This window comes from Botryllus schlosseri, chromosome 14 (assembly GCF_051294905.1).
Source record: "Botryllus schlosseri isolate E-star chromosome 14, Bs_hap1, whole genome shotgun sequence".
Classification (NCBI taxonomy): Eukaryota; Metazoa; Chordata; class Ascidiacea; order Stolidobranchia; family Styelidae; genus Botryllus; species Botryllus schlosseri.
The window spans coordinates 6,224,064-6,244,234 of NC_137249.1; the positions used below are offsets into that span (position 1 = coordinate 6,224,064).

General features: G+C 40.7%; 1 protein-coding gene across 1 annotated transcript; it reads left to right on the plus strand.

The window, feature by feature from the left end:
* The first annotated feature begins 3,436 nt into the window (after positions 1 to 3,436).
* LOC145455877 (uncharacterized) lies at positions 3,437 to 8,722 on the plus strand. The gene is made up of 5 exons (XM_080333904.1): positions 3,437 to 4,149; positions 4,704 to 4,860; positions 5,980 to 6,078; positions 6,753 to 6,844; positions 7,770 to 8,722. The coding sequence occupies exons 1-5, from the start codon at positions 4,022 to 4,024 to the stop codon at positions 8,068 to 8,070; spliced, it is 777 nt and encodes a 258-aa protein (XP_080190030.1). The 5' UTR covers positions 3,437 to 4,021; the 3' UTR covers positions 8,071 to 8,722.
* The last annotated feature ends 11,449 nt before the right edge of the window (positions 8,723 to 20,171 follow it).

Consider the following 20,171-nt stretch of genomic DNA (forward strand, 5'->3'; position numbering starts at 1 on the left):
CCTGGGTTCCTCTTCCCCTGGGTTCCTCTACCAAATATGCCGGACATGACGTGTATGGAACAGTATCCCGGCGACAAAAAAGCTCAGAATAATACCCGATGAAAGAAACCACTCACAAGGAATGGAAAGAGCAAGAAACAGCCACAGAGTATCGATAAGGAACAGTTACATCGCGCATAGGGTCGCGAGGTGGATGTCAGTTTAAGAGGCCGCAACTTGTCATTCGGCATTCTACTATCTGTTCATTGCATCGCATTGTCTCGTATCGCATTGTACATTGTGTCTTGATCAGATCAAAATATAATCTGACGATCTGGTGATTATTATTATTGATGCAGCCTTTCTAGTTTATTTTATATCCAAGCATTGAAATGACTTGCAAAGCTATACAAATAAATGTTTATGAAATGTCATGTTTATTTTAAAATATCGGCTGAGCATATCGGTGCTATCGGTGAAAGTGCTGGTTATCGGTTTTATCGGCATCGACTCAAAAATCCGATATCGGTAGGGCTCCAGTTGAGAAATACATAATAATACATAACACACATTTTCTAGATATATGTAACCTGTTCGTGTACGTACACACTACACAAGCTACACACGTGGGCTACATAAAATTAAATTACCGTAAAACCTTGTCCCACCTACGCGTCATGCGTAATCGATTCGATGTAGGTTTGAGTCTTGGGACTGAAGACTTGCTTTTAAATCTGGTATGCACGGCTTCTTCACAAAGAGCTCTACACCAGTGGTTCTCAACCGCCGGTCCGCGGACCGGTGCCGGTCCGCGACGACATTCCTGCCGGTCCGCCAGGTATATTATAATTTTATACCCTAATTTCAAGATGAAATGCTGAAGGCTTGTCCATTGATAAACTAAATAAAACATCAAATTTTAAACTGATTCAGAACTTTGTGAGGTAACATTAGGGTAGGATTACCATACGTCATCTTTTTTGACTTTTTTGAAAGTGTCCTCGGAGGACGCCCAAATGTCCTATTTTTTGACAATTCTGGTTTAATATAGGGTAAAATTCGACTGAGATACAGTAAATCAGCACTCAAGTAACGCTCCGGCCGATATTTCGGGAGCTTAGCCGGAAAGTTGAAAGTTTTTATTATTTTTAAGTCAACTAACCTCGAAGTCGGGAAAAATTTACCATTTTCCGGATTTTACTCCAGTAAAAGTGTCATATTTTCAGATTTCAAAAGTATAGTAACCCTACATTAGGGCTGGAAACATGTTCGATTTGACTTGAAGTTGTAGACGTGTCATTTGACGACATGCGAGCGACAAGTACAGAACAGATAAGAGCTGACTCATTGCTAAACAGTATGCGGTTCATTCGTTTTCGATTTATTCGTTTCGTGCAGGACCGTAACTGGGGCACCCCAAACCGCCAAATTGGAGAGGGGCCGAGCTTGAAAGGGGCCAAAATTATTTTGCAAATGAACATATATCATTGTGTATTTTTTTGAAAGTTTTTTCAACATCTTCCAATTTTTTTTCGCGCCCTGCACGATTTACTGTCACTAAATGTCTTGCTTATTAGGCGCCCTTCTCCAAGAAATACGCATGATTTATAAAAATAGGCATTTCGGCATCAGTCATTACCGCGCCACGACGTACCAACACATAGTGAAGTATAGGCTAACATTGAACTCAGAAAGGCGTACCTAAAATTCCGCAGCGAGAAAACCGATTCAGTCATGAACGATCGAAAATTGGCGCTATTGGCGCGATTAAGCTACATAAACTCTCTACTTACACTGAGTAGAATGAATGTGCTCACTACTTACACTGAGTAGAATGAATGTGCTCACAAGTACATGTGAAAACATCCACTTAACTGCGGAGTCTGGGGGCGAAGCCCCCGGAAGTTTGGCTTATCGCTCCGTGGGGGCCCAAGACCAACGTTTTTGGGGTGGGCTGACGAAGTGCTTTTCGGCCCAGATTTCAGGACCCCCAGTATAGATGCTGTAAGGTGTTTTCGTGCGGCGCATTGTATTCGTAGTTGCCCGAGTAGCCTGCGTTTGGTGGTAGTGGGCAATGAGCAAGGTAGCACGACAAGGTGCTTGGTTCGACCCCGAAACGCTACTTCTATCGATATTCTCAGAGAAAAGAATACTATTCGAGTTGGCGTAGTCGGTTAAACCCTCGGCCTTCGGCGCGAAACACTGTAAACGACTCTCGGCGGTAGCACGTTTATCTGGACAATTTTACCTCGACACAGTAGACTCAATACCATAAAATCACATGGATGCCATCACAAAGATAATTAATTACGATAAAAACCCTATAAATGTCACTCTCCAGCACCATATGATTGCATAAAACGGGTTGCATACTTCACATTTTGGCTTCCTTTCAATATTTGAAACTCCACCGGTCCGCCAGACATTTTCTGAAATTTTACCGGTCCGCGAGGTGAAAAAGGTTGAGAACCACTGCTCTACACAACGGAATGGCGTGGAAAGCAACAATGGTGGTGCTGACTCGATAACCTCGTGGTTCCTTCGCATTTCCTTCTTCAACACGGCTCGGTGGCGCAGACTATCGTAAACTCCCTTCCTTCCTATCGATCATCGTGTAAAAATTTAGACACCATTGGCCAGATTTCAAAAATCTGTCGCAATGATAATAATGATATTTGGACAAAGCATGACTGCGTACAGAGCTATGAATATATAGCATGGATGGAGCCATTCGTTAATGGGTATATTAGTATAGTATATTCATTTATAGCCTGCTAACATATAACAGATATGAATTAGGCTATCCTTTATTCTACACCAGGGCCGGCCAACCCGTTGCCCGCGGGCCACATGTGGCCCACGAGAAGGTTTTGAGTGGCCCGCGAGGAAATTTAGAAATTAATAATATTACCAAAAATGGATTGCCCAGATTGTGAACTTGCATGGCTAACCAAACATTTGATTAGTCTGGCTCTGCTGGCCGCAACACTTGGAATGTGACGACTAAAATATAAGTTTCGACGCATTGGCAGATCCATGGTCCAGTCCAATTTTGGTAGATCTTCGTACATTACAACAAAGCAGAATATTCTGCGGTAGATTTATCGAAAGTAAAAATTTTCTTCCCGCTTCCCGCAATATGTTGTAACTCGATTTCTTGCACTTAATATTGTTACCCCATCCTGCAAATGAAAGAGCGCCTAATGTACCAGATTAAGTCTAATATTAATCGCATTTATGAGAGAAAGTGTCGTCCAACATGCGGCCTTGCGTTTGCGCTCGCAGAAAGACCGTCGAGGCGCCAAATAGCCCAGTTCTTGCAAACTGAGCCCAGCAATATACAGCAGACCCGCATTATACTCAAGTAATAATAATACTGACCTATGAATTTTGAACAAATTTCGGGTTCGTCAGTGCAATGTGGCCCTTTGACCGAAAAGGTTGGCCACCCCTGGTCTAGACTCTCTACAAAATTTTGTGGAACTATATTACGAAACCATTTGGTGATGAGGATGCAGATCACATCGATGAATTTGGTAGACAATGGAGCATGCTTGAATGTAAATCGACCTAACTTCCATGGTAAAGGAGAGTGATAAACACCAATCACGGAAGTTGCACTGATTTATTAACCACAGGCGCGCTGAACAGGAAGCGAGAACAAACTTATAATGTTGTTGAGAAGCGAAAGCCTATTTACGTGGAGGGCGCATATCACTTTAACGAAAGTTCTGCAAAATTCTTTGAAAGGCATATTTCAACAGTGAATTCTGTGTAAGTTTGCGACATTTTGCTCGCGAAACAATCGAGAAAGGAGGCTTATTCTCAAACACAGAAAACAGGCTCGAGGAATGCAAGAAGTAAAATGTAGGCTATACGCAAGGCAATTATACAAATGTAAGTGGCAAAATGCAGACGAAATCAGGGCTATCAACGTAAAAATTGGATGCTCCGGCTCTTCGATTTTACGATTGACGGATAAGCCATTTTGTATTTATTGCAGAACATCCTAACCAACGGTTCTATTAGTTATCTTTCAGCGATGAATAGACAGAAGAGGATATTGGCGGCATTAGTCGTGACCGGATTGGTTATTGTAATTACAGTGGCTGTAAGCCTGACGTGGCTCGCAACAAGACGACCAACGACTGACGGAGATTCAAGAAACGGGTACGGAGAAATGTGGCCATTTACAGCATATATATTGGGGCAGTCGTGATCCAAATAATGATAATTATATTTTACTGACTGAAACGGTGTAGAAGATCGACATTGATATCTTTACATAAGTCTCTGTAAAAGAAAAAAAACTAGTAAAACATGCTCAAGTTTTCATATAGTCGCTTCATAATAGATTATAGTTTAAGCAACATCGAAGCGCACCCCTCTGGTGGTTTAGTTTGAGTGCAGCAGTTATCATATACATATACCGCGGACATTGGGCCGTATAGTGCCGATAAGACTTCTAATTTGCTGACATGGACCGATCCGACGTACCGCTTGCCGTCGTCCAGAAATGAAATAACTGCAAATCATTATTGTAAGGTGACATCGGCAAAGTATCTGACAAGGATAAAGTATATCATGATCTAGATAATCCTGATGCTACCTAAATATACCTATACTTGAAATTTATAGCGAGAACGTGAAAGTAGTCCGATCCAGACTTATAAGCAGGCAATACCCAAATACACTTGCTGAGTGATGACGATATTGTTCTGTAGTTTGAATTTGAATGGCCTTCCCACACCAGCACAGCGAGATCCAACGAAATCATCAAAGTCAGAAAGATCTACAACGGACTCAGTGCAACCGCAAACATCCAACTACAGTGTGGAACAGATCAAAGATTTCACCGCTGCAATATTATCCACGTTAAAGGTGATCAACGGGGGTTGGTAATTTTGAGGATAATATAAATGATGAGTTATGCAGGCGGGCTTATGGTCACCGCAACGATTTCACATCCCATTATTTCTGAGCTCTGGCTGACACTGAGTAGCGTAATGGGAAAGGTAACACCAGTAGACTATAGGTTGCGCCACTAATCCGAAGCTAAAGCGAAGCCGAAGCTCCGTAGACCCATAAGGATTGTCTCATAGAGCCCTATCACCTATAGAAGGGGTCGCCAACTGAAAACGGGTCGCGGGCCACTTTTCAAATTTCGCACCGGCCGTAGGCCGCATTAATTCAATATCGATATAAAATAAAGCCACACAGCTTAGCAATCACGTTTTAAAACTTCATGTCAGTACAACGCTGTGCTATCTTACATGGGCGATGGGTATAGTTACCACAAAAACAGTAATATTTTATCAAAGAAATACAACAAACATCATGATTATCAATTTCATTTTATTTTGAACTCTGAGCTGTGCACGATACCTGACAACGCTTTTCGGCGACTAAGGAATCGATATTGGGGCTAGCGACAGTACGTAATTAGCTATAAGACCATCTCCGCACGTAAAGCTTGATTTTATTGCGAAGCCCTAAGCCGGTTGCTAAGCGTCTATTGGTCTTGGGAGTGTTTGGGCCATTGCACATCAAGGCAATATGCTCATGCGCAATGCGCATTCATATCAGCGGATTATCCCCCGATGAAATGCTGTTGCCATCGTCAAAACCGTTTTAGTTATGTGGGGAATAGTGATGTTTAATAGTCTATTTTGCAACTATTACAACAACAATATGTTGAAACTGTAATCAATTTAAGCATTTCAAAATGCTTTTCTTAGCATTTTTCCGAAATCTCAAATCAAGTCGCGGGGCGCAAAATATGATCTCGCGGCCCGCATGCGGCCCGCGAACTGTGTGTTGGTGACCCATGAAGAACGCCTATGACGCTTGCTATCAATCGCCAATCGATAAATCATCTACAAATCAAGTGGGCTTGGCGTAAATGATCTTCTGTGTCCAAATAACACCGCGACATAAACTTCTGCTGTGAAATTCTTGGACTTAAAAAATATTGTATCATTTTTTGTTCATCCTATTCAGATAAATCACGGCAAGCCTGATCACCTCAACATGAAATCTGTCCTTCCTGGATGGTTTACTCTCGACAGCGACACGACGTATCGGTACGGATTGTATCAGGTAATATGGAAGTCTTCGAATAATGCTAGTGAGAAATTGGCGGAGTTTGCATATATCACTAAATGAAAATTAATTCACCGTATCCGACTCCAAAAAGTTATTCGATCGTTCCCAAGTGCACTCGAATGCGTGCACTATATCCATGCTACCAAGAACCACGATTGCGAAAATGATACCTAGGCTACTATTGGAGCAGGTTTATTATACTTTCAGGAATACTCGAGAAGATTACCTCTCTCTATATATAATATGGTAATGTTTTTCAATACAAAAAACGGAGTTTCTAAATGGTCCAGGGATGAATTTCGTGATCTCGAAAGTACATGCGGACTGTAATGGATATATAATTTCGTGTATTTCAATTATTTTGTTTATTTTTCATTTTCTATTCGAGTTATAACGTTGATTTCCCCCGAAGAACACTAGTGACGATTATAGCTTGTAATTATGTAAAGTTATGCACCTAAGCTTCCAGTTACTCTAGCTCTTAGCAAAAGCAGAGGCCGTTATATTGATCATACCATTTGACTGCTAAAATTTTCTGGGAAATTCTTGACGTCATGCAGGGATACTCAACTATTTTCTCATAATATATAGTAATTTAGTATGATTCTAGGGCAGAAAAGTATGGGACAAAATAGCTTTAATAGTAGTATATTATTTCTTATGGCAAGGAGTCGAAATCATTTTTTGAAGCAAAAGCGATTTGTGAAGAACAGGGTGCCGTTCTTGCAGCAAATGGAATCAGGAATGGTCGAGAGATGAAGTAAGTATCACCATGGACACAGGTCTGAGAACACTCGATGCTTCTCATAGTACTAAATGCAAAAATTGCAAAAGGTGATCTATAATGGGCTGTATTTAAATCAAAACTCAATTTAAAACAAATGTGTTTAAAACATGGCCCTTTTCTTAAACATATATTTTATTTGTATTTTTTCGGCCATGACGTCACGAATCTTCAAGTGTTGAAATAGTTGATAATTGAAAATAGGATGAATATGGCTCCTTTGACGGAAAAGGCTTCCGACCCCTGTCATAAGCGGACCAAAAAATATCTTCAACCAGGACTACATCGATACGAAGCATTTTTTTTGTCGATCGGCGGTCATCATCATCATCAAAACAGCCATTCCGTACCTATGATATATATATATACCAGCTATAACTGTTTAACCGACGATTATTTGAGGGTTCTTGCAGATCGTCCATAGGCTCATACATGTTTTTTTTCGAAAGTATTTACGCAATTATGGCATATCATACAACGTAAAAAAACTATTTTTATATGGCCTTTTTAAAACACTGTTTGAAACATGTTTTAAACAATGTGTTTTAAAACGCCATTTGCTTTAAATCTGTAACACTATATATAATGATGCCACAAGACCAAATTTGTTTTTCTGCATTGATAATGCCGACTTTTCTTACCGTGACAACTACAGTTGTATTATACTGACCCCTGGCCGTATAACGCCAAATTGTTCAGTGTATCTGGCCCGTGGATATACTAGCAATATATTATTGAGAGGAGCTGAAAGTTTCTTGTTCCGACTACGACCCAGCTTCCTAAAAACTGCCATCAAGTTTGATTCTCATCCACGGGCACGAGGTATGTTTTGGGAATATAAACACACATGTCCAAGTATCGCATGCTCATTGCTCAACTGCCGCGCTCGTTATATTTTTAGAAAGATCCTTGAGATCATCGCTGATCATGGAAACAACAGGAACGATGCCAAACCATACATTTGGATCGGACTGCAGCAGTATCCTAGCAACAGCACATCGTGGCGATGGTCGGATGGAGTCGTCTCATTGGAGAGTGAGATCAAATCATGGGGCAGTGGTCAGCCGAATCATATAAAAGCGAAAAGGATGGAAGAGTGCGTTACCATATGCACAAAGAATACCAATTCCACTCAAGTACTTCATGATTGTCCATGTTCAATGGAGCTACGATTCATCTGTGAAATATCCGCGTCCTCTTGAACCCTACCGTATTAGTGAAAACATTTTTAGTGACGACTCTGAGGGATTTCAAAGGTATCAAACAGACGTTGAAGGGCGAGTATTTCACGGAGACCTTATCGGTGCCCTCTATAAACTAAAAAGACCGGTTCACGACTGACTCCAGTAAACATATATTTAGTGCTCCAAATCTTGTTGAAATGTCGGCCTTAAGCCGCATCTTTCATTGCTTGACATAATATTGTTTGTGAGTGAGGGTGACTGGTAAATCTCGCGCACTGATTGCATCATTTTACGAATTAGGATTTGGAAACGTATACGACGTTACAGTTTAAAGCAGCAGTGATCTCAGCCACCGGTCGGCGACAACTTTTCTGCCGAGCTCCAGGCATATTGAGATTTTATACCTTAATTGTAAAAATTCAAGATTTTGAAGGCTTGTCCATTTAAATTGATTCAGAATTTCGCCAGTTCCGCAATTTAATGCATCGCGAGGTAACATTAGTAACATGTTTACCTAAGTTGTCTAGGATTGCTGTATTTTGAGATCATAAAAAGAGGACACTTTACATAAATCCGGAAAGCTTCTGCACCGAACAGGCAAACTAGTGACTTTGAAAAATTTTCCGACCTATAGTACTGTGTTGACTATATAAAAAAGGTCATCACTTTGGTTTGGCTCCTGAATTACACGCTTTTTACGATAGTGTGTGGTGTAGACTAAAAGAAATAAAAGGTCAGCACTTTGACTCGACGCCCCATTTCTTACGGAACTCTGACGTCCGTTGCGTCGGAGCGGCATTTCCCATTACCGAGCGCGATTGTGCAATGGTGATGCGTCCGGCTTCTCGATCGGTAGGTCGTGGGTTCGATCCCCGGCCGGGTCAGACCAAAGACTCTAAAACTGGTATCAGCGGTTATTCTGCCAGGCTCTCAGCAATCAAGGATAGCATGGAGGAGAAAAAACTGGGGGTGCAGACCAGATGACCTTACTATAAAGGCCACATCGTATCTCCGTCGTCAAAGCATCTCGATGGTGTAGGCGAAAAAGAGTACCATATCTCTCTCTATCTCTCTCTCTCATTGCATTTTGATTCTTTTCAGTGAAAAAGAGGACAAATTCCCCCAAACGAAGGCCTTTAGGCGTCCTCCGAGGACGCTATCAATTTATTGAAAATAGAGGACGTAGACTATGGTGACTTTATAGCAAGAGTGGGCAATCGTTTTGGTTCGCGGCCGCATTCATCATCCGAATCCATTCGCGGGCCGCACTAACGATTATTAGCCAAAACGAAATATTTTCAGTATATAGTGACCGATGAGATATGGAGATAATATAAATGTTAATTAAAACAAATTAAATATACGGGCCTGAAATATTGAGAAGATCTTATAAGCTATCAGCACCGTAACTGCCGCACCCCAAACCCCCCAATTGGGGGGGGGCCCGAGCTCGAAAGGGGGCCCAAAATTATTTCGTGAATTAGCATAAATCATAGAGTATTTTTTGAAAATTTATGCAAATTTTTCAAAATTTTTTCGCGCTGCGCGCGAATTCAAGTAGCCATTTTTCTATATTATTGGGTATTGGGCCTTTACCGCGTCACGACCCACCAAGACATACAATCAAGTTTTAGACCATATAACATGCGACTCCAAGAAGTGTGCCAGAACGATCGGCAGCGAGAAAAGCTTGGCCGAGAAGGTCTATGCCCTTATGCAGACCGAAGACTTCGTTATATAGGCTATACAAAATACATATAGGTTTAATTGTCCATAGGCGCCTGAATGACTGGCGCCGAATGTTCCTGTCTTTGCAATCTGAACCTCACAAGACAAATACCATCCCGCTGGAAAAATTTTATGCCAGTGAAGAAATACCAATTTGAAATCGTGTGCGTCTCTTAGTTTAGAAGCCTACGTTTGGGCGATTCTATATTTTTTGATATAGCAGACTGGAAGTCACGAAATAACATCATGTAACGAAGTCATATCAACGGGTCCGCCCGCCCGAAGATGTTTAATCAATATTTACGGGCCCTTCCGTTTTCAAGACACTTCACTCAGCTCTACCGGTTTTTTTGTTTTTATTACATTTTTGGCGCTTATCGCACATATGGTTATTTGCGCCCAGTACATGAATTGAATAACACATTGTCTTTTGCGGTCTTGTTTCGTCTTTTTCTGGTCATTGGCTGCCATCTTTCCAGAGTTCGGCTCTCTCTTCTTCTGGGCTTTTCAAGGCGCTGTATAGACAGCGAGATCGGCGATGAGGAGCCCAGATAAACCTCCGACACATAGAAACATGGCAGAGCCGTGACTCGAACCACCAACCATTGGTGTCGTGACAGCAGTGTTTAACCAACTGCGCCACTCGCTTCCCCAGCTCTACCGGTAAAGCTATAATTACGTGAGTAGAGAGGACAATAAATTGATAGCATAATATATATGCAATCGCCGATCTGATTGACCGATTTTATCATAAATTATCGAAAATTTTTGCGCTTCGCGCTGGCTCACATTACAGTACTGATAATTTCGTGACAAACGCGAACAACGTGATGGGGGCCTGACGAGGTGCTGTTTCGTTCCTGCCAACGGGTATACGCCCGAAAAGGTTTAATTATTATTGAGTGGTCCTACCTTTTCAAACACACCTCACTCAGCTCTACCGGCAAATCTGATTACGTCAGCAGAGAGAGGATAAAAATTGATAACAAATATGCAATTCCCGATCATACTGCCCGATGAAATCATGAATTCTAGAAATTTTCCGCGCTTCGCTTGCTTAGGCGACAAAAGCTGATTCACTAAACAAACTCCCAATAATAATGAGGAATAGTGGTAAACAGTGCATCGCCGGAGGGGGGGTCTGGGGGGCGAAGCCCCCCAGAAGTTCGGTCTATAACCCTATGGGGGGCCCAAGACCAAAGTTTTGGGGGGGGCTGACGAAGTGCTGTTACGGCCCTGTAAGCTATAGTCGTCTGCAATAACAAATCTGTCAAAATTAGCCATGAAAGTCGATTCTTGTAACATGATTGAAATTTGACTCTGTGGGCTACGATCTGTTCATAGATGTGCAGATTCTAATTTTGCTTTACCGACTAGACACTCAACGCTGACAGTAACGTAACCTATAAATAGCCTACGTTTCTACAATATACTGATTTTGACTTTCTATGGTGTTTAGCAGGTGAAACCTTTTCAACATGCGGGGCTCTGAGTGTAGGCTATTGCGGTAGCAACAAAATAAGAAATAAAGATCATATTAAGACTGAGCTGACTCGCTAAACCGTACAGTTTGCACGATCATTCGATCTCAACTGATTTATTTTGTGGATGTAAGTCCGGTTGTCGCTGTTTCCAGGCCTTTTCGTGAGACGCATTGTATTAGTAGAACGTCTTGGTGGTAGCCTACAGTGGGAAGTGAGCAAGGTATCCGCAGAGGTGGTCAAAGTAGTCAAGAAAGCTACTCAAGTACGAGTAGAAGTACTTCTTCCATAAGCCACCTAAACTACTTGAAGTAGAAGTAGAATTGTTTGACTTTAAATCTACTCAAGTTAGTAAGTAGTTTTGAAAACAGTCTTATTTCGTTCGCATGGACTGTCAAAAGCTGCAAATTGAGCTACGCGGAAGATGCAGAGAGCTTGATTCGTATTGATGCATCCCAAGAGGTATCAATTTTCGACAGAATAAGCATTTGTCCGCATCATGGGCTGCAAATTATAGTATTGATATAAAAATGCGATACTAACCCTATGTTTACTAGATGACCCTGTTTTAGAGAATATCATGGCATGGCGCCCTACTCCATATTATAAGGCCCCAAGTTTAGACGAAGAGCAATACGGAGAAGTTGTATCGGATACGGGTTCAACACTTTGTGCGATTAGTATATACGTTAATAACAAATATTGTGGATCGTAAAATTTATATTTAGTGTAGCTTTATTTTCGGAAAATAGAGACATTACTACACTCGCGTTCATGCTTCAACATATATGTTCTGCAGACAAAAGAACTGAAAGTAATTAAAACTTCATGTATGATACTCGGAATTGAAAGTAAAATACAAATACCACTTTTAAAAAGCGGAAAATATATTTCATGTCTATAAAGCTTCCAAGGTGATCTGCTACTAAAACAGGTGTAACGTTAAAAAAACCCGGATTTTCCTGATTAGCAGGACACGTCATGGGCTGCTAGATTACGATAAGAGAGGTAATTGCTAGATTGCGAAACGGTAGCTTCAAACATTATGGTGAGCCATATTTACTGTGATGAAATAATTGATATGGGCAACAATGCAGTGTGAGCGGAACCAGGCAATCCGGTACGTACATTATATTCACTGATACTTTCGAGAAAACATATTTATCAACCCATAACTACTGTGCGCGAAGCGCAACAAAATTTCTGGGCTTTTCTTGACTTTTATGAATATTAAATGTTGGTATTCCGTGAAAACATCCCCGCAATTCCTCAGGCTATCTTTCGTATTGGGGGATTAAACTACTTCTACTTGACAAACTGAAAATAGCGACAAGTAAGTAAGTAGATCACAAAATTTTACGAAGTAGAAGTAGAAGTAGAGAAAATCAGATCCACTTGAGTAAGTACCAGAAGTAAAGGAAAACTACTTGAGTACTTCCAAAAAGTAGAAGTACTTCGTTACTGACCTCCTCTGGGTATCTGACTACGAAACGCTTATTCTCTCGATATTGTCGAAGAGCAAAACATTATTTGTGTTGACGTAGTCGGTTAATCCACGGCTTTCAACTTAAAATACTATATCATCGATAGTCTCACCGGCAGCACGTTTATGAAGCCAAGGCAACTTTACCTCGACTGAGCAGACACACTACCATAAAGTAACATGGATGCCACCATGAACATATTCAACTACGAACATAATCCTCAAAATGTCACTATGGTTCTCAAATTTTTTTGGACACGCCTACCTTTATGATAGTGAAAGATTTCGCGCCCCCTTATCGTCATATCACAAAATGCAACTAGAATGCTAGCAATCCCAACGTATGGTTTGGTGGCATGGAAGGTTATGACTGTGGATGAGAGAATTCTGAAATATGAAATTTGTACTAAACACAGAGCAATAACTATGAAATGGAGATAAATCGCGCCTAGCGCGAAAAAAATTTCAGTTGACCGCAGCTTCGTGCTCCCTTTAGATGTTCTCACGCCCCCAATGGGGGCACCCCCAGTTTGAGAAGCACCGCTCTAGTACCATCCTTGCAAACACACGGTTGCATACTTTACATTTTGCGTTGATTTCAATTTTTGAAAATCCAATGCGCCAAATATTTTTTTGTAACTTTACCGGTTCGTTTGTTAAAAGGTTAAGAACCACTAGTTTAAAGCACAGACCTGGTACCAAACAAGATTTGAGCTTGAATATGGAAACAGTGACTTGATAACTTTAATTGTTACCGCATAATATGCTATATAGGGGCTTTCTTTTGAACATAAATTTTATTACTCACACGACGTCTGTAGGATACGTAATCACGATATATAAATAAATTAGACTTCAGGATAAACGCATCCAAGGAACTTTTCGCGGGCCGCTCAGAATCGTGTCGCGGACCGAATTTATCCCGCGGGACGCACAATGCCCAGGTCTGCTCAAAAGGGTACCAATCACGTGACCGAACTACTGCAAATAGTATGTTTCAGTGCAGGATATATGACGAGAAATTCGGGATTATATTTGCTTACTACATCAACGGTTGTGTCACAGAGATGTCTGCAACGAGGGATTGCTCATATAAAATTGTATACCGATTATATGCCTTGGACTGCAACGATTAAATGCCACGCATATAATATCCTTATTATATATACGTTTAAGAGAATTTAGTAGATTGATATCCGCTAATGCACAGATATAATTATATATATATATCTATTGTACGCTAATTGAGAGGTTGTGGACGGTTAAATTTCGAAAATGTTAGTGATTCCTAATCGATCCAACTTCGTTGTCCTAGCCGGCGTAACGTGACGATCGACGCGCTCAGCTTTTACAGGTTTTCTTACGTATAGCCGAGCCTTGGAGATATATAATCAGGCTATAAATTTGAAATTCCATTTAGTTTCGGAACTCAGACAGTCTAACTGAGCTATACACCCAGCTAAGGTGGCTTATTTATATTCCTTTCGCGGGGGACTTCGACTGTCTCATAACTTTTAGAGGCACGAGTTGGATAGAACGAATTGAACGATTCTGCCGATATATAGCTGCGTGGGATAAAATATTCCTCTACTCTGAACATTTCGAGAAGTGACAAGGAAAGTATGACGATGAAAGTATGTTTGCTGCCACCTGACTCTTTGTAGCAATTCAATATAGGCTACATGCAACTTACAAGGCAAGCAGTTGAATCAATGACAGATATATACTATTACATACGCAATGCTGATTCTGAAACAGAGTGTGTTCGCATGCAGATCTGAGTTTTGTAGCCTAAATTGTAGCCTTATTAGCTCGGATTGCATATAGGGAGTATAGATAAGACGCCTCTTTCGAGCTTATATTTGCCATAGAAAGCTCTAATATCTAATATTTATCCATCTGAATATTTTCGGCTGATACTGACACTCGCCATGCAGGAGTCAATATAGTCGACTGTTGATATAAAAGAGTATTTTAAATTAAAAAAAAAATCACGAAACGATTCCTGGTCATTTTTAAATGATTCAGTGTCCTTTAAAAAAATCAACTCGAAACAACACGTTTGAATTTTCCGCGTCAATGCGACAGGTGTATCCAAATTTTTGCGATCAGCTTGACTATACGTTTGGTTGCGTTCTTGAGAACGCTACTCTTGAATCCCATTCAACCCCCGAAAACGGTGGTCTTGACCCTCATATAGGGTGAATAACCTAATCTCTGGGGGACGACTCCTTCAGACTCCTCTTATCCTACGGGTATTTTCATCCTACCCTTTACATCCGATTCACGGATGTTATTACAATTACGCGATTCTCGAACGAGCCGAAACAGCTATGAACGGCAAACGCAAGACTTAGTCATTTGTTTCTATGGACTTAAAGTATAAGCACCAACGTTGCAGTGTTATCAAAATCAGTGTGAAGTTATTTTCTTGTCGCGTGAATCGCGAAGTTTTTTGAAATTAAGGAATCAATTTTTGAATTATAATGATTGCTTTGTTGAAGCATGTTGTTATTTCTTGGATTCATGTAATGATTGTCGCTACTCGAAAGATATTGGAGTCGCTCACACGGACCAGACTGGACTATCAGAAGAATACATTTTTCAATTTCGCATCCCAACACGGGGGGGGGGGGCATTATTCTCCTCTGTGGGTCGCATTTGTACCGCGCGGGGCCAAGGCTAGATTATGAATACTCGGTAATAATTTTGAGCATCGGCTTTATCGTTAACGATGTTTTGGGCAGCGCTCTTCTCGTAAAGCCTCATGTTGACCAAACCTTTATGTGCCTTGGCGTGTCGGTGCGGAAATAGTTATGCCGATGATGCACGCGCATCGCGCAGGTTACGCAGGAATGCGCACCCTTTGACCAAACTATTTCATAGGTCCCAAGCGATGCTCTCATAATAGCGAATATACATGAAGATTTATTTCTGCAAAATTATGCCTCTGCGGGACTGGGTATACGCACAATAAAATCAAGAAATGCATAGGGCGGAGATCGTAAAGATGGATTATATCGATAAATCTGATTATCGTCTTCATCATGGATTTAACAACCCAGGATTAAGGAAATCGATTGATCGCAGCGCATAAAGCTTGTATTAATCTCATGATTTAACAAACTATAGATCAGTGCTGGTTCTCAAACTTTTTGTCTTCGCGTACCCCTTTTAAACGGTCACGGACCCCCGCGGACCCCAAAGTTTGAGTTCAAACTTTACTTTATATTATCTTGCAACCGTCATTTGTCATGTGCAAGTATCAATTGTAAGATAGTGATAAACAACAACAAAATGGCCATTCTTGAAAATAACATCATAACCTACTATTTATGTAGAAATTGTGAAGACTGTTATTATTTCAAAGCGAATTCTGCAGTTAAATTTCTTGGAATACGCGGTCGTGTCTTGATATTACGCGCCGTCTATTTGATATGAACGAGAGTCGAAAATCCATCCACAAAGATAGGTGATGGCGAATCATGTGATAATAACGCGCAACGCTTCCGACGACACCTTGGGCATGATCGCAAAATATAGGAGACCGAAATTCTGAAACCGATTTTTAGTGAACATGTAACGTGTCCACTGTCATGCATAGTCATGTATATCAAGTACCTCATCTTGAAAAACGGTTAATATATCACAGGAAAAATGGATTGTTGCAAACAATTTTTGATTCCAAAACCCCAACAATATATCTCTAAACAGTAACAGCATTTGTATCAGTATAGGCTATATTGACAATTAAAATAAGTTTGCACAGTATAGAATATTTCATCCCAGACGGCAATTCTGTTTATGCGAGTTATGAAGTTTTAGCCTCGTGATTTCTCTGATTAAAAAAATGCAAATTCGGTTATCAATCATTCTTCAAATTTAGAGGTTCCGAGGACCCCCTGCAAATGCTTCGCGGACCCCCGGTTGAGAACCACTGCTGTATATAATATATTTATTCATAAAAATTGCGTACACTGCGTAACATTCCTACCACGAAAATATTTCCGATAATGACTGTGTCCTAGGTAATATGGCTTCACTAAACAATCAGGCAATCAACCGACAATGTACCCTCCATTGCAGAGCAATATATCTATCAATATTCTATAATCCGTTTCTTCGCTAGTGTATATTATTGATTACGCACGACTTTCGTTTCGCGATGATGATAATTCCACCTATTACAGTCGCAGGCTGCCGTTTCATTCAAGAAATAACAACTGACAGCCAAAACCGCGTTTTCGCATTACGATGCAATGCACCACTTGATTGAAAACTCAGGACAACTGCACCTCGAGTAATCATCGCGCCACTCGCGCGTAACCTTATCCAGCTTTATGCGTCGAGATTAGCAGTTTGTAATCACACGATTAGCATTCTCCTGGATCAGCTAACTTTATGATCTCCACTTAAAATACGTCCCGATCAGCAGTTTTTAAATTCACACGTTTAGCATTCTCCTGGATCAGCTAACTTTATGATCTCCGCCCTTGATCGCGTGAAGCTCGACTAAAATTTGAAATTGAATAATTAGAATATAAATATACTATGGATGGTGCGAACCCATGAAAGACAAATCAAGATAAATTCCGTAGGCTACGCCTGATCGATTTTTTATATTAGACCAGTGGTTCTCAACCTTTTTCACCTCGCGGACCGGTAAAATTTCAAAAAATATTGAAATCAACCCAAAATGTAGAGTATGAAGCCGTTTTTTTCAAGTATATGGTGCTAGAGAGTGACATTTCAGGGTTTTGATCGTAATTAATTATGTTCATGATGGTATCCATGAGATTTTTCGGTAGTGAGTCTGCTGCGTCAAGGTAAAATTGCCTTGCCCAGATATACGTGCTACAGCGGAGAGTCTTTTACAGTCTTTCGCCCCGTATGCCCTGGATTTAACCGACCATGTCAACTCGAATAATATTATTCTCTTCGACAATATCGTGAGAAGAAGTGTTTGGGAGTCGAACCAAGCACCTTGTCGTGCTACCTTGCCGTCACTACCACCAGACGTAGGCTGCTCTGGCTACTACGGATACAATGCGCCGCACGAAAACACCTGACAACAGCTATACCTGGCCAATGGCCATACACAAAACCAGTGCCGAAAAGGCACTTCGTCAGTCAACCCCCCGAAAAACGTTAGTCTGGGGCCCCACAGCTAGATGGACGCTCTCACCACTGCTTGAGAGCACATCCGTTCTACTGAGTGCCGGAAGAGAGAGTCTACGTAGCCTAATCGCTAGAAGCGTGGAAATTTTCTATAATTCATGACCGAATCCGTCAATAATATTGGTAATTGCGTACATATTTCTAGATTTTATTTTATCCTATCAGAATCAGATTCTCCGGTAGAGCTGAGTGAGGTGTTGTCTTGGAAAATTTATGGCATGTAATCAAAGTAAACATATTCGGGCTGGACTGTTGCAATAATTACTTTGTTGCATGTCATTAATTCATGACCTACTGTCTGTTATATAGTGAATAGATATTGAAATCGCCCAAGCGTATTAAGCTAAAAGAAGCACACGATTCCAAATTGCTATTTCTTCACTGGAAAATAACTTTCTCTGTGGGATGGAGTTTTTCCTGTGTGGTACAGATTGCCAGTACAGGGAAATTCGGCTCCAGTCATTTAGGTGCCTGTGGACAATTTGACATATTTATATCTCGGTTTGTGGTCTACAAAGGGCAGTCATTTTCGGCCAAGGTTTTGTCGCTGCCAAATGTTTGGCACACTTTTCGCATTCCTGTATTAGCCCAAACTTCATCATGCATTGGTGCGTCGTGGCGCGGCAATGGCTGACGCCGAAAATGCCTGATCACTCGATATCAAATTTATTTAGTGACACCAAATCGGACAAAGTGTGAAATATTTGTTTTTAAAAGTTGGATGAAGTTTCAACTAAAATAATCTTCAGTTTATGTTCATTCACGAAATAACTTTTGGCTCCTTCAAGCTCGGCCGCTATCAATTAGGGGTTGAAGTGTGGCAGTTACTATAGTTACTATACTGCTCAAAATGAATGAATGGAAAACGAATCATCGTGCAAACTGCGCATTTTAGCAAGTCAGCTTGTACTATGGTCGCTCACATGTCGTCAAATGACACGGCTTGAACTTCAAGTCAAATGTTTCCAGACCTAATGCTACCTCACGAAGTTCTCAATCAGTTTAAATTTTGATGCTTCATTGATTTTATCAATGGACAAGCCTTCAATATATTGCACCTTGAAGTTAACGTATGAAATTGTACAATGCCTGGCGGACCGGCAGGAAAGTCGTCGCGGACCGGCACCGGCGGTTGAGAACCACTGCATTAGACAACGATACAGTCCTTATATCAATTTCATTGACGTCAATAGAGAGAGAGAGGGATATATTTCTTCGTCAACCGGGATAACAGAATGAGTTTGCAAAAACATACTCAAAACAAAAACACATAAATAATAATACTAATGTGCAACTGACTCTATAACGGTATAGACGGGTGCCGGCGATATGATCCTTAAGATCTTTATGTCAAGCCGGGACTCTGGATATTATAAATAAGTACATTCAATGTACATACGCTCGCGTGCTTACTAGTTACGGTGGTTTGCAAGGAACGAAAAAATAAAAACAACAAAGAACAATAATCGATTGGTTGTAGTGTGTTTTGTTCTTGATGTTGTGTGATTATAGCAGATAGGTGGTCAATGTAGTCAAGAATGCTATTCAAGTAGAAGTAGAAGTAGAAGTGGCGAAGGATGAATCTACTCATGCACGAGTAGAAGTAGTACTTTTAAAAGCAACCTAAAACTACTTGAGGTATAGAAGTAGGCTATAATTGACTGACTTTAAATCTACTCAAGTAAGTCAGTAGTTGTGAAAACGATCGTAATTCGTTCGCATGGACTGTCAAAAGCTGCAAATTGAGCTATGCGAAAAGTGCAGAGCTTGATTCATATTGATGCATCCCAGGAGGTATCAATTTTCGACAGCATAAGCATTCGTCCGCATCATGGGACGTAAATGATAGGCCTAGTATTGAAATGGAAATGCGATATTAATCCTCTGTTTACTCGAACAGCCCGTTTTAAAAATTATCATGGCATGGCGCCCTCCCCCATATTAGAAGGCTCGTAGTTTTAGTTGAAAAGTAGCGTACGTAGAAGTTGTATCGAATACGGTGTTAACACATGGCACGATTAGTAAAACTTGTTAAAAAATTATGGCGGATCGCAAATATGATATGTATAGTGTAGCTTTATGTTCTAAAATAAAGGTATTCCTACACTTGCTTTTATACTTCAACGTGTATGTTCTCCAGACAAAAGAGCTGAAACTAATTAGAGCTCAAAGTATGATGTTGGGAATTAAAAGATATAAATATAAATACTACTTCGAAAAAGCGGAAAATATATTTCATTTCGTTAGTC

Excerpts from the sequence above, each read along its gene's own strand:
- LOC145455877 (XM_080333904.1), top strand. The coding sequence starts at position 4,022 with ATGAATAGACAGAAGAGGATATTGGCGGCATTAGTCGTGACCGGATTG. Across the intron at positions 4,150-4,703 it reads GACGGAGATTCAAGAAACGG|TTTGAATTTGAATGGCCTTC; the intron begins GTACGGAGAAAT and ends ATTGTTCTGTAG. Across the intron at positions 6,079-6,752 it reads ATCGGTACGGATTGTATCAG|GAGTCGAAATCATTTTTTGA; the intron begins GTAATATGGAAG and ends TCTTATGGCAAG.